The sequence below is a fragment of the Procambarus clarkii genome, chromosome 16, assembly GCF_040958095.1.
Source record: "Procambarus clarkii isolate CNS0578487 chromosome 16, FALCON_Pclarkii_2.0, whole genome shotgun sequence".
Taxonomy (NCBI): Eukaryota; Metazoa; Arthropoda; class Malacostraca; order Decapoda; family Cambaridae; genus Procambarus; species Procambarus clarkii.
The window spans coordinates 41,610,226-41,626,231 of NC_091165.1; the positions used below are offsets into that span (position 1 = coordinate 41,610,226).

The 16,006-nt window shown below is 48.4% G+C and overlaps 1 protein-coding gene across 3 annotated transcripts in view; it reads right to left on the reverse strand.

Moving 5' to 3' along the window:
* Positions 1-16,006, reverse strand: part of LOC123760124 (venom allergen 5) — a 298,290-nt gene that overhangs the window by 16,135 nt on the left and 266,149 nt on the right. For all 3 annotated transcript variants that reach the window (XM_045745617.2, XM_069325471.1, XM_069325470.1), the window contains one exon: positions 1,054-1,232. In XM_045745617.2, the coding sequence (XP_045601573.1) occupies positions 1,054-1,232 (179 nt within the window). The remainder of the gene's footprint in view (positions 1-1,053; positions 1,233-16,006) is intronic.

Genomic DNA, 16,006 nt, shown 5'->3' on the forward strand with positions numbered 1-16,006 from the left:
AGGGTGTAGTGCCCCGTGGCCCCCAACACTCACCAGGGTGTAGTGACCCGTGGCCCTCAACACTCACCTGGGTGTAGTGACCCGTGGCCCTCAACACTCTCCTGGGTGTAGTGTCCCGTGGCCCCCAACACTCACCTGGGTGTAGTGCCCCGTGGCTCCCAACACTCACCAGGGTGTAGTGCCCCGTGGCCCCCAACACTCACCAGGGTGTAGTGGCCCGTGGCCCTCAACACTCACCTGGGTGTAGTGTCCCGTGGCCCTCAACACTCACCTGGGTGTAGTGTCCCGTGGCTCCCAACACTCACCTGGGTGTAGTGCCCCGTGGCCCTCAACACTCACCTGGGTGTAGTGTCCCGTAGCCCTCAACACTCACCTGGGTGTAGTGTCCCGTGGCTCCCAACACTCACCTGGGTGTAGTGACCCGTGGCTCCCAACACTCACCTGGGTGTAGTGACCCGTGGCCCTCAACACTCACCTGGGTGTAGTGACCCGTGGCCCCCAACACTCACCTGGGTGTAGTGCCCCGTGGCCCCCAACACTCACCTGGGTGTAGTGACCCGTGGCCCCCAACACTCACCTAGGTGTAGTGTCCCGTGGCCCCCAACACTCACCTGGGTGTAGTGCCCCGTGGCCCCCAACACTCACCTGGGTGTAGTGACCCGTGGCCCTCAACACTCACCTGGGTGTAGTGACCCGTGGCCCCCAACACTCACCTAGGTGTAGTGTCCCGTGGCCCCCAACACTCACCTGGGTGTAGTGCCCCGTGGCCCCCAACACTCACCTGGGTGTAGTGACCCGTGGCCCCCAACACTCACCTGGGTGTAGTGTCCCGTGGCCCTCAACACTCACCTGGGTGTAGTGTCCCGTGGCCCTCAACACTCACCTGGGTGTAGTGCCCCGTGGCCCTCAACACTCACCTGGGTGTAGTGACCCGTGGCCTCCAACACTCACCTGGGTGTAGTGTCCCGTGGCCCCCAACACTCACCTGGGTGTAGTGGCCCGTGGCCCCCAACACTCACCTGGGTGTAGTGGCCCGTGGCCCCCAACACTCACCTGGGTGTAGTGGCCCGTGGCCTTGTTGAACCTGAAGGGGTCGACGCTGCTCTTGGAGAAGCCATATTGGTTGACCTCGTTGAACCAGGCCTCGACCTGCGTGTTGAAGTCCGGAGTGTCGCCCTCGTCTCGCTCGTAGGTCCAAGCGGCCGCCACGTTCTGGCCCACGGTGAAGCGAGCTGCGAGACACAACAGTATTACCTCTCTCGTCCCCCGAGACAACGTCAGGGTAAAGTAAGCTGCAGGTCAACAAACCTGCAGAACAGCTCAGGCTCAGACCTCTCCATTCACAATAGCAACAAAGCCACGACCGAAAAGTTATAAGGTTGATAAAGTTTGCAACATGGCTGGTGGAGGCCTCCCGCCGGGGCCGCCACCGTCGTCGCCAGTCATGCGTTCCAAAACTGGCTAAAATATGTCTGTTCTTGCCCGCCAGTGTGTCCGTCCACTTATACATCCTTTATTTGCAAATGAACATTGCCTACAAATTAGGAGTTGTTAATTTATCAGTAAATGAGGAGTACCAAGGTACCAGAGTGGGGGCTCAGGGCCCCAGGTGGGGACTCAGGGCCCCTGGTGGGGGCTCAGGGCCCCATGGTGGGGGCTCAGGGCCCCAGGTGGGGGCTTAGGGGCCCCAGGTGGGGGCTTAGGGGCCCCAGGTGAGGGCTCAGGGCCCCAGGTGGGGGCTTAGGGGCCCCAGGTGAGGGCTCAGGGCCCCAGGTGGGGGCTCAGGGCCCAAGGTGGGGGCTCAGGGCCCCCGGTGGGGCTCAGGACCCCAGATGGGGGCTCAGGGCCCCAGGTGGGGGCTCATGGCCCTCAGTGGGGGCTCAGGGCCCCAGGTGGGGGCTCAGGGCCCCAGGTGGGGGCTCAGGGCCCCAGGTGGGGGCTCAGGGCCCCAGGTGGGGGGGCTCAGGGCCCCAGGTGGGGTGCTCAGGGCCCCAGGTGGGGGCTCAGGGCCCCAGATGGGGGCTCAGGGCCCCAGGTGGGGGGTTCAGGGCCCCAGGTGGGGGCTCAGGGCCCCAGGTGGGGGCTCAGGGCCCCAGGTGGGGGCTCAGAGCCCCAGGTGGGGGGCGCGGGGACAGAGGTCCCCCGCGGGGAGCATACCAGTGGTAACACCACAACCACTAATATAGAACTCTCGGGTGTAGAGGAATTTGTTGAGGTGTGTGTGTGTGTGTTTACTAGTTGTGTTTTGCGGGGGTTGAGCTTTGCTCTTTCGGCCCGCCTCTCAACTGTCAATCAACTGTTTACTAACTACTTTTTTCTTTTTTTTTTCCACACCACACACACACACCCCAGAAAGCAGCCCGTGACAGCTGACTAACTCCCAGGTACCTATTTACTGCTAGGTAACAGGGGCACTTAGGGTGAAAGAAACTTTGCCCATTTGTTTCTGCCTCGTGCGGGAATCGAACCCGCGCCACAGAATTACGAGTCCTGCGCGCTATCCACCAGGCTACGAGGCCCCCCTAATGTGTGTGTGTGTGTGTGTGTGTGTGTGTGTGTGTGTGTGTGTGTGTGTGTTTAGAAAAACTTTCGAACCTTCCGGTTATATCTATGAACCTTTTCTGGGAAAACAATAATTACTGTTGTCGTATAGTGTTCTGCATGTAATGTCCAATACGAACCCATTATTTAGAGATTAAAACTACAAATCCCTTGGCTTAAAATATCTATAATATAATATGAGGCTATAATAGATATTTCTACCATCACAAAACACGAAAAGAGATTTAGTACTTTATTCTACATCTTAAAGTAAAAGGAGGTTGTTGGTCTGAATATTGCTCTGACGCTTGAACAACTTTGCCGGTTGATTAAATAGTGGAAATTTGTATTAGAAATACAGTTTGATGTGGCCGCGTGTCTCCCCCGAGTGATGTTACTGGAGCAGGTCGGCCGGGCAGGACGGTGACAACCTGCAGTGAACGTGGAGGTCAAGTCTGCCTCATTATACATAATTGACGACACAATACAGGAAAAATAGATTGGGTAGAAATGCTGGGTCCAAGAGTTAATAGCTCGATTTTGCAGGCACAAATAGTAAATGCACGCGCGCCCACGCACGCGTGCACACACGCACACACACAAGGCAGTGAGGAGAGAGGCAGAAAGAAATTTTGAAAAAAGGATTGCAGACAAATGTAAATCAGAACCAGGTCTATTCTATAAATTCATAAACAACAAATTGCAGGTAAAGGATAATATTCAGAGGTTGAAAATGGGAAATAGATTCACGGAAAATGAAAAGGAAATGTGTGAAACATTAAACGAAAAGTTCCAAAGTGTGTTTGTACAAAATGAAATCTTCAGGGAACCAGATACAATAAGAATTCCAGAGAACAACATAGAGCACATAGAGGTGACTAGAGACGAAGTGGAAAAAATGCTCAAGGAGCTAAATAAGAACAAAGCAGTTGGTCCAGATGGCGTTTCACCATAGGTTCTGAGAGAATGTGCACCTGAGCTCAGCATTCCTCTTCAACTGATTTTTCAGGCATCCCTGTTTACAGGAGTTGTAGCTGATGTGTGGAAAAAGGCTAACATAGTTCCAATCTACAAAAGTGAAAGCAGGGAAGACCCCCTTAATTATAGACCGGTATCATTGACAAGTGTAATAGTCAAAATATTGGAAAAAATAATTAAATCTAAATGCGTAGAACACCTGGAGAGAAATGATATAATATCAGACAGTATGGTTTTCGATCTGGAAGATCCAGTGTATCGAATTTACTCAGTTTCTATGATCGAGCAACAGAGATATTACAGGAAAGAGATGGTTGGGTTGATTGCATCTATCTGGACCTAAAAAAGGCTTTCGACAGAGTTCCACATAAGAGGTTGTTCTGGAAACTGGAAAATATTGGAGGAGTGACAGGTACGCTTCTAACATGGATGAAAAATTTTCTGACTGATAGAAAAATGAGGGCTGTGATCAGAGGCAATGTATCGGACTGGAGAAATGTCACAAGTGGAGTACCACAGGGTTCAGTTCTTGCACCAGTGATGTTTATTGTGTACATAAATGATCTACCAGTCGGTATACAGAATTATATGAACATGTTTGCTGATGATGCTAAAATAATAGGAAGGATAAGAAACTTATAATAATAATAATAATAATAATAATAATAATTTTATTTAGGTAAGGTACATACATAAAGAGATTTTACAAAGTTTGTTGGCTTTATAGATAGAGCTAGTACATACAATGCCTAAAGCCACTATTACGCAAAGCGTTTCGGGCAGATGATGATTGTCATGATTGTCATGACTTAGTCATGACACTTGTCATGACATGTCATGATGATTGTCATGACTTAAATGATTGTCATGCCCTTCAAGAAGACCTGGACAAAATAAGTACATGGAGCGCCACTTGGCAAATGGAATTTAATGTTAATAAATGCCATGTTATGGAATGTGGAATAGGAGAACATAGACCCCACACAACCTATATATTATGTGAGAAATCTTTAAAGAATTCTGATAAAGAAAGAGACCTAGGGGTGGTACTAGATAGAAAACTATCACCTGAGGACCACATAAAGAATATTGTGCGAGGAGCCTATGCCACGCTTTCTAACTTCAGAATTGCTTTTAAATACATGGATGGTGATATACTAAAGAATTTGTTCACGACTTTTGTTAGGCTAAAGCTAGAATATGCAGCGGTTGTATGGTGGCCATATCTTAAGAAGCACATCAACAAACTGGAAAAGGTGCAAAGACATGCTACTAAGTGGCTCCCAGAACTGAAGGGCAAGAGCTACGAGGAGAGGTTAGAGGCATTAAATATGCCAAAACTAGAAGACAGAAGAAAAAGAGGTGATATGATCACTACATACAAAATAGTAACAGAAATTGATAAAATCGATAGGGAAGATTTCCTGAGACCTGGAACTTTAAGAACAAGAGGTCATAGATATAAACTAGCTAAACACAGATGCCGAAGAAATATAAGAAAATTCACTTTCGCAAACAGAGTGGTAGACGATTGGAACAAGTTAGGTGAGAAGGTGGTGGAGGCCAAGACCGTCAGTAGTTTCAAAGCGTTATATGACAAAGAGTGCTGGGAAGACGGGACACCACGAGCGTAGCTCTAATCCTGTAACTACACTTAGGTAATTACACACACACACACACACACACACACACACACACACACACACACACACACACACACACACACACACACACACACATACACCCGCCGACAGGGGTCTGGTAGCTGAGTGGACAGCGCGCAAAACTCGCAATCTTGAGGCCCGGCTTCGATTCCCAGCGCCAGCAAAGGCAAATCGCAAGATTTTCTTTCACCCTGATCCTCATGTAGCCGACACATGTAGCCAAGACTGTGGAGATGTCATCATGTAGTGTATACCCGCGTCCTTGTAAGTGCAGAGTTACCACAGCCTTTGGGAAGCCACAATGAGAAGTGATATATCAGCGCGAGAAGAAAGTCTATTTAGCAAGAGAACTTTGACTCCAGTGCGGGCTCACCGTGGCCCGTGCTGCCAGCAGCTTTTTGTTCCCAGTAACTGACTCTGAAACATCAACAACACCGAGAAGTATAGTGAGTTCAGGTACTCGAGGATCAGAACAAGGGCGCCCATCCCGCTCCTCATATGTCCAAGTCTCTAAGACCTGACAGATAAGTCGGCTCCTTCATATAAAAGTTTGCTGGTGACGCGACGCTGAAGATAAGAATCAGAACTGAGGGAAGACTGTCATAGACTGGCGACTGAGCTTCACAGTCTGGAAGGTAAATAGAAAAGTGGCAAGTGGAAATTAAATCACATAAATGCAAAAGTTACGATGCGAGGAAGAGGTGTAGGAAGATTTTCATAGGAGTACAGAATGAAGGGAAACATGAAGATCTGAGAAAAATGTCTAGTAGTGGACATTAAATATGACGCCAGAGGCACACGTCAGCAGAACAACGTCAGTGGCATATGCCAGAACCGAATATGTAATGTAATCCAGGCTTGGAAACGACACATTAGGTACACATTACCGAAAATTTAGGTATAAAACAAGACATGTTTCTGGGGAAATTGAGCCACGAAGGAAGACTGCGACAGTCAGACTTCAACACACTGTAAGACTGTAAGAATAGGGAGTTGGGGGGACATGATAACCACATACTTGATTCTAAGGCCAATCGACAAAGTAAACAAAGGAGCAATGTTCAAAGTGAACAATACTTAGAATACCATACAATTAGAATTAGTCGCTTTGTTCGTACCAACTTATACAAATAGTTACAATTCTGCCTGTACTTAACACTTTTACAGTAGTGTAAATCCAACTTAACTTTGAGACTTAAATTGCAAACCATTTAGACTACAACTTGAGTGTTGATATACAGATAGAAGAGTGTGTAGCAGTCGTAAGGAACGTAGCACAGAGTGGCTACAGACACACACGAATCACAGACAACACAGGTGTGCGAGGAGTAAGCAAAGACAATGGATTTGATAAAGAAGTGACAAGAGATATACAAAATTATAAATAGTAAAATATGAGAGACACAATCATTCGAATAAATAAGTAATGGTTTGAAAGACGGGGCTGAGGAGGTGGACAATGCAAACCCCCTCTAGGTGAGTACACTTAGGCGAGTACGCTTAGGTGAGTACACTTAGGGTAGTATACACACACATACACACACACACACACACACACACACACACACACACACACACACACACACACACACACACACACACACAACCTAAGTTACTACACAGTCATATAAGAAGAAAAATGTCGGTGAACGACCAAGTGACAAGACTAAGGAAGACAGAGGGGGCATATACTGAAAGTGACAAGGAAATCTGCGAGGCACTGAATGCCAGTTTCCATGGAGTGTTCACTACCGAGCCTGAGCAGCTCCCATTGTTGGAAGGGGTTACCCTAGATGAAAGACTATCAGATATAGAGGTGACAGCAGAGGAGGTAATGAAACAGTTGACAACTCTAGATGCAACTAAAGCAGTTGGACCAGACAAAGTATCACCGTGGATACTAAAAGAAGCAGCGCAGGCCCTCAGCGTGCCTCTGGCAATGATCTTTAATGAGTCACTTATGTCGGGAGAATTGCCCAGTTGCTGGAAGAAGGCAAATGTCGTGCCGATCTTCAAGAAAGGTGATAGGGAGGAGGCACTTAACTATAGACCTGTATCACTGACAAGCATCCCCTGTAAAATACTGGAAAGAATAATTAGGCTACGACTGGTTGCACACCTGGAGAACATTAGGTTTGTGAACAAACATCAACATGGGTTCTGGACAGGGAAATCGTGCCTAACAAACCTTCTGGAATTCTATGATAAAATAACGAGGATAAGACAGGACAGAGATGGTTGGGCAGACTGCATATTTCTGGACTGCCAAAAAGCCTTTGATACAGTACCGCACATGAGACTGCTGTTCAAGCTCGAGAGGCAGGCGGGGGTGGGGGAAAGGTCCTAGCATGGATAAGGAACTACCTAACAGGAAGGAGCCAAAGAGTTACGGTAAGGGGCGAGAAGTCGGACTGGCGAACAGTAACAAGTGGAGTACCACAAGGATCGGTGCTGGGGCCAATTCTATTTCTTGTATATGTTAACGACATGTTTACAGGCGTAGAGTCCTACATGTCAATGTTTGCGGATGATGCAAAGTTGATGAGAAGAGTTGTGACAGATGAGGATTGCAGGATCCTCCAAGAGGACCTGAACAGGTTGCAGAGATGGTCAGAGAAATGGCTACTGGAATTCAACACGAACAAATGTAAAGTTATGGAAATGGGACTAGGAGATAGGAGACCAAAGGGACAGTACACAATGAAGGGGAACAGCCTACCTGTGACGACGCGCGAAAGAGACCTGGGTGTGGACGTAACACCTAATTTATCTCCTGAGGCACATATAAATAGGATAACGACAGCAGCGTACTCTACACTGGCAAAAGTTAGAACATCATTCAGAAACCTAAGTAAGGAGGCATTTAGGGCCCTTTACACTGCCTACGTGAGGCCAGTCTTAAAGTATGCCGCCTCATCATGGAGTCCCCATCTGTAGAAGCATATAATGAAACTGGAAAAGGTTCAGAGGTTTGCAACAAGACTCGTCCCAGAGCTACGAGGGATGGGGTATGAGGAGCGCCTGAGGGAACTGTGCCTTACGACACTAGAAAGAAGAAGGGAGAGGGGGGACATGATAGGAACGTATAAAATACTTAGAGGGATTGACAGAGTGGACATAGACGAAATGTTCAAACGGAATAGTAACAGAACGAGGGGACATGGATGGAAGTTGGAAACTCAGATGAGTCACAGAGATGTTAGGAAGTTTTCTTTTAGCGTGAGAGTAGTGGGAAAATGGAATGCACTTCAGGAACAGGTTGTGGAAGCAAATACTATTCATAATTTTAAAACCAGGTATGATAGGGAAATGGGACAGGAGTCATTGCTGTAAACAACCGATGCTCGAAAGGCGGGATCCAAGAGCCAATGCTCGATCCTGCAGACACAACTAGGTGAGTACAACTAGGTGAGCACACACACACACACACACACACACACACACACACACACACACACACACACACACACACACACGCACACACACACACACACACACACACGCACACACACACACACACACACACACAGACTACAGACTGTGTGTGTGTTAACTACAGACCCGTATCACTGACAAGCATCCCCTGCAAAATACTTGAAAGAATAATTAGGCTAAGACTTGTTGAGCACCTGGAGAGCATTGGGTTTGTAAACAAGCACCAACATGGGTTCTGGACAGGGAAATCATGCCTAACAAACCTTTTAGAATTCTATGATAAAGTAACAAGGATAAGGCAGGACAGAGAAGGCTGGGCAGACTGCATATTTCTTGACTGCCAAAAGGCCTTTGATACGGTACCGCACATGAGACTGCTATACAAACTTGAGAGGCAGGCAGGAGTAAGCGGAAAGGCCCTAGTATGGGTGAAGAACTACCTAACAGGAAGGAGCCAGAGGGTAATGGTAAGGGGCGAAAAGTCGGACTGGCGAACAGTAACAAGTGGAGTACCTCAAGGATCGGTACTGGGACCAATCCTCTTTCTAATTTACGTAAATGATATGTTTACAGGAGTGGAGTCATTCATGTCAATGTTTGCAGATGACGCAAAATTAATGAGAAGAGTTGTGACAGACGAGGATTGTAGGATCCTCCAAGAGGACTTAAACAGGCTGCAGAGATGGTCAGAGAAATGGCTACTGGAGTTTAACACCAGTAAATGTAAAGTTATGGAAATGGGATCAGGTGACAGGAGACCAAAGGGACAGTACACAATGAAGGGGAACAGCCTACCTGTAACGATTCGAGAAAGAGACCTGGGAGTGGATGTGACACCTAATCTAACTCCTGAGGCACATATAAATAGGATAACGACAGCAGCGTACTCTACACTGGCGAAAATTAGAACTTCATTCAGAAACCTAAATGAGGAAGCTTTTAGGGCGCTTTACACTGCCTACGTGAGACCCGTCTTAGAGTATGCCGTGCCATCATGGAGCCCCCACCTGAAGAAACACATAAAGAAACTGGAGAAGGTTCAGAGGTTTGCGACGAGGCTTGTCCCAGAGCTACGAGGGATGGGATATGAAGAGCGGCTGAAGGAACTGAACCTTACGACACTAGAGAAAAGAAGAGAGAGAGGAGATATGAAAGGGACATATAAAATACTCAGGGGAATTGACAAAGTGGAAATAGATCAAATGTTCACACGTAATAATAACAGAACGAGGGGACATGGGTGGAAACTGGAAACTCAGATGAGTCACAGAGATGTTAGGAAGTTTTCTTTTAGCGTGAGAGTAGTAGAAAAATGGAATGCACTTGGGGAACAGGTTGTGGAAGCAAATACTATTCATACTTTTAAAACTAGGTATGATAGGGAAATGGGACAGGAGTCATTGCTGTAAACAACCGATAGCTAGAAAGGCGGGATCCAAGAGTCAATGCTCGATCCTGCAAGCACATATAGGTGAGTACATATAGGTGAGTACACACACACACATACACACACACACACCCACCCACACACCCACACGCACACACACGCACACACACGCACGCACACACACGCACACACACACACACACACACACACACACACACGCACACACACACACACACACACACACGCACACACACACACACACACACACACACACACACACACACGCACACACACACACACACACACGCACACACACACACACACACTCACACACACACACACACACACACACACACACACACACACACACACACACACACACACACACACACACACACACGCACACACACACACCCACACACACACCCACACACACACCCACACACACACACACACCCACACACACACACACACACACACACACACACACACATACACACACACACACACACACACACCCACACACACACACCCACACATCCTATCTTGTTTCTGATATATGTAAATGATCTCCCGGAGGGTATCGATTCATTTCTCTCAATGTTTGCGGACGATGCTAAAATTATGAGAAGGATTAAAACAGAAGAGGACTGTTTGAGGCTTCAAGAAGACCTAGACAAGCTGAAGGAATGGTCGAACAAATGGTTGTTAGAGTTTAACCCAACCAAATGTAATGTAATGAAGATAGGTGTAGGGAGCAGGAGGCCAGATACAAGGTATCATCTGGGAGAGGAAATTCTTCAGGAGTCAGAGAAGGAAAAAGACTTGGGGGTTGATATCACGCCAGACCTGTCTCCTGCAGCACATATCAAGCGGATAACATCAGCGGCATATGCCAGGCTGGCCAACATACGAACGGCATTCAGAAACTTGTGTAAAGAATCATTCAGAACTTTGTATACCACATATGTCAGGCCAATCCTGGAGTATGCAGCCCCAGCATGGAGTCCATATCTAGTCAAGGATAAGACTAAACTGGAAAAGGTTCAAAGGTTTGCCACCAGACTAGTACCCGAGCTGAGAGGTATGAGCTACGAGGAGAGACTACGGGAATTAAACCTCACTTCGCTGGAAGACAGAAGAGTTAGGGGGGACATGATCACCACATTCAAGATTCTGAAGGGGATTGATAGGGTAGATAGACAGTCTATTTAACACAAGGGGAACACGCACAAGGGGACACAGGTGGAAACTGAGTGCCCAAATGAACCACAGAGATATTAGAAAGAACTTTTTTAGTGTCAGAGTGATGACAATATGGAATGCATTAGGAAGTGATGTGGTGGAGGCTGACTCCATACACAGTTTCAAGTGTAGATATGACAGAGCCCGATAGGCTCATGAATCTGTACACCTGTTGATTGACGGTTGAGAGGCGGGACCAAAGAGCCAGAGCTCAACCCCCGCAAACACAACTAGGTGAGTACAACTAGGTGAGTACACACACACACACACACACACACACACACACACACACACACACACACACACACACACACACACACACACACACACACACACACACACACGCTCACACACACACACACACACACAAGCACCATTATAAGCGACACAACCATCACTGTGGGGACATAAATCATGTTGTTGCAGCCTCGCGTTGCCTTTCCTAATGTTGGTTACCTGCGTGTGCTGGCCTAGCTGTGCTGGCCTAGCTGTGCTGGCCTAGCTGTGCTGGCCTAGCTGTGCTGGCCTAGCTGTGCTGGCCTAGCTGTGCTGGTCTAGCTGTGCTGGCCTAGCTGTGCTGGCCTACCTGTGCTGGCCTAGCTGTGTTGGCCTAGCTGTGTTGGCCTAGCTGTGCTGGCCTACCTGTGCTGGCCTAGCTGTGCTGGCCTAGCTGTGCTGGCCTAGCTGTGCTGGCCTACCTGTGCTGGCCTAGCTGTGCTGGCCTAGCTGTGCTGGCCTAGCTGTGTTGGCCTAGCTGTGCTGGCCTACCTGTGCTGGCCTAGCTGTGCTGGCCTAGCTGTGCTGGCCTAGCTGTGCTGGCCTACCTGTGCAGGCCTAGCTGTGCTGGCCTACCTGTGCTGGCCTAGCTGTGCTGGCCTAGCTGTGCTGGCCTACCTGTGCTGGCCTAGCTGTGCTGGCCTAGCTGTGCTGGCCTACCTGTGCTGGCCTAGCTGTGCTGGCCTAGCTGTGCTGGCCTAGCTGTGCTGGTCTAGCTGTGCTGGCCTAGCTGTGCTGGCCTACCTGTGCTGGCCTAGCTGTGTTGGCCTAGCTGTGTTGGCCTAGCTGTGCTGGCCTACCTGTGCTGGCCTAGCTGTGCTGGCCTAGCTGTGCTGGCCTAGCTGTGCTGGCCTACCTGTGCTGGCCTAGCTGTGCTGGCCTAGCTGTGCTGGCCTAGCTGTGTTGGCCTAGCTGTGCTGGCCTACCTGTGCTGGCCTAGCTGTGCTGGCCTAGCTGTGCTGGCCTAGCTGTGCTGGCCTACCTGTGCAGGCCTAGCTGTGCTGGCCTACCTGTGCTGGCCTAGCTGTGCTGGCCTAGCTGTGCTGGCCTACCTGTGCTGGCCTACCTGTGCTCCCCTAGCTGTGCTCACCTAGCTGTGCTCACCTAGCTGTGCTGGCCTAGCTGTGCTCACGTAACTGTGCTCACCTAGCCGTGCTCACCTAACTGGCCCCGCAGAGTTCAGTGCCTGACATTTGAGGTAGATGGGGTTCTGAATGACCTTTGTACAGATTCCTGAAGGAAGTTTGTTGGCCAACCTTGCATATGCTGCTGATGTTATCTTATTAATGTTTGTCTCATGAGCTTCACTGGTTTATAGTCTACACCCCCCCACCCCCTTTGCCCCTCAAGTCTCTTTATCTGTCAGGCTCCTGGAAGGTCTCTTGTTACTCCAGGAAGGTCTCCTGTTACTCCAGGAAGGTCTCCTGTTACTCCAGGAAGGTCTGCACTCGTACTACTTGCCTCTCAACTTCAGGAAAATTAACATATCGCTGAACCTTCACTCGTTTGGGTCAAGTTAAAAGTCTGGGTTTGGATTAGACTCATTTCATTAAATTGCGGTGGATATGTTATAGGCGATGTTCTTAAGGACCACAATCTGGACCATAATCTTCTTCCCTTGTCCTCTATGTCCTCTTTGTCGGACAAAGAGATACTTTGTCCTCTTCCGTGTACACATAAAAGTTATGTCCATTCTCTTGTTTGTTGCCACAAACTTAACTGCAGTAATCTAAATGAACCTTAAGAGACAAGATAAAGTTAATCTTTACACTCACTTCGTGGCTTGAGAGACCAGTTAATCATGACTCGGATCTTTCAGATGTCGTATGTGACAATTTTGCCGTTGTTTAGTTTATATCAAGAAGCTGTGTTACGGTTCTTCTCCTCCGGTAAGAACCCAACGCTCGCCAGCACGGCACTTGCGTCTCTCATTCTGATCTTTGATCGAAAGCGTCTAGTGACGATTTTCAGCCTTCGTCTGAAATTATTTCATGCTTTATTTTATTGGCATCAGTTAATTTATTAATGATGAAAGCTTGCGGTTTATACCTTTATATAAATGGTTTATATATGGAAAGGTACACAGAGGCTGTGACCTGTGGACACAGTGTGTCCCCTGTGTGTCTTGGGGGGGGCATAGTGTGTCCCCTGTGTGTCTTGGGGGGGACACAGTGTCCCCTGTGTGACTTGGGGGGGACACAGTGTGTCCCTTGTGTGTCTTGGGGGAGACACAATGTCCCCTGTGTGTCATGGGGGGGATACAGTGTCCCCTGTGTGTCCTGGGAAACATAGTGTGTCTTAGGGGGACACCCGAGCCCTGGGAGCAATCTTTGCAAGTGTCTCCTGAGTGTTGGGGTCGTGCAACACTTTCCTGCTCCAATTTGACTCCATTTATGCAGACATTGTTTCCTTTGAAATAACGAAATACCGAAGTTCAACCTACGTCAGCAGTGTGTGGTGAGGTGCAGCGTCCAGAGCTGTCGTTATCTTTTCTGCAGTCAACTGTGTGGTCAAAGAATGAGAGTAACTATGCTAACCTAGCTTTGATTTTTTGTATTTATGTGAATTTTTATTGTAAAAAAAAAATTCTTAAAAGTGATATATACAATATATATATATTATATGTAATATATATATATATATATATATATATATATATATATATATATATATATATATATATATATATATATATATATATATATATATTACAAAAATATTTCGCACAGTAGATGCTTAACTATTTGGCCGATAGTTCCATGTCAGGAATCTGTTATTTTTTTCAAATCAGTACAACGTTGGCAACCCTCCAGGACTCTCCTACTCGGGTCGACTCTAATGAGTCATTCAATATACAACAATGGCATGACAATGCTCATTGTTGCGTTGTTTAGTAGCCAAGACTACGTCGGCATCTGGGGACTTAATGGGCATTAATGGACATTAATTTACTATTTAATGTCTTGCTCCTTAGTAAGCACTAAACTACGGCACCTGTCTTCTTCATCAGCGCCAAGTGTGTGTGCTCAACACACTTAAACTATCAAGTTCTTCCTCGGTAAATATCGATACAAAATACTTATCTATAATGTAAATTATTTCCTTATTATCACTTATTTGCGAGAACTTTGTATTGGTGTAAATATTGGTGTAAATATTGGTATAAATATTGGTGTAAATATTTACATGTAATAATGTAAAAAAAAGTGCTTTGTATTGGTGTAATATTCTTTCTTCTTCTTATCTTTCTTATCTGATGATTGTTCAATAAGTCTGAAGGATCAGACTTTGTCTCCCCTGCAACGCTGACCTGGTAATTACTGGATGGTTGTTCGCGTACAGTTTAACACTTACACTCATCAGTTGGATTAAACTTATTCAGCCTAATTTCTTTTAATCAGTTTTTTGCTATAAAAACATTTTGGACTAATTGTTATAAAATGCTCTATTGCTCACTACCTGTGGTGTTTCAACCCAGTCTCTTCCTCCCTACTATCCCTATCTCCCTATATCCCTATTTCCCTCCCTCCTTATCTCTCACCCTCCCTATCTTCTACCCTCCCTATCTCCCACCCTTCTTATCTTTAATCCTCCCTATCTCCTTCGCTCACTTCCTACAATTCTTCCTTCCTCCATACATTCCTCCCTACCTCCCTCTATCCCTCATTGTCTCTCTCACTCCTTGTCTCCATTCCTTCCACTCTCCATCCAGCGATCCCTCCCTCCACGAGACCCAGAGCCTCCCTCCCTCCCTCCACGAGACCCAGAGCCTCCCTCCCTCCCTCCACGAGAGCCAGAGCCTCCCTCCCTCGCTCCACGAGACCCAGAGCCTCCCTCCCTCCCTCCACGAGAGCCAGAGCCTCCCTCCCTCCCTCCACGAGAGCCAGAGCCTCCCTCCCTCCCTCCACGAGACCCAGAGCCTCCCTCCCTCCCTCCACGAGACCCAGAGCCTCCCTGCCTCCCTCCACGAGACCCAGAGCCTCCCTCCCTCCCTCCACGAGAGCCAGAGCCTCCCTCCCTCCCTCCACGAGAGCCAGAGCCTCCCTCCCTCCCTCCACGAGACCCAGAGCCTCCCTCCCTCCCTCCACGAGACCCAGAGCCTCCCTCCCTCCCTCCACGAGAGCCAGAGCCTCCCTCCCTCCCTCCACGAGAGCCAGAGCCTCCCTCCCTCCCTCCACGAGACCCAGAGCCTCCCTCCCTCCACGAGACCCAGAGCCTCCCTCCCTCCCTCCACGAGAGCCAGAGCCTCCCTCCCTCCCTCCACGAGACCCAGAGCCTCCCTCCCTCCCTCCACGAGACCCAGAGCCTCCCTCCCTCCCTCCACGAGACCCAGAGCCTCCCTCCCTCCCTCCACGAGACCCAGAGCCTCCCTCCCTCCCTCCACGAGAGCCAGAGCCTCCGTCCCTCCCTCCACGAGACCCAGAGCCTCCCTCCCTCCCTCCACGAGAGCCAGAGCCTCCCTCCCTCCACGAGAGCCAGA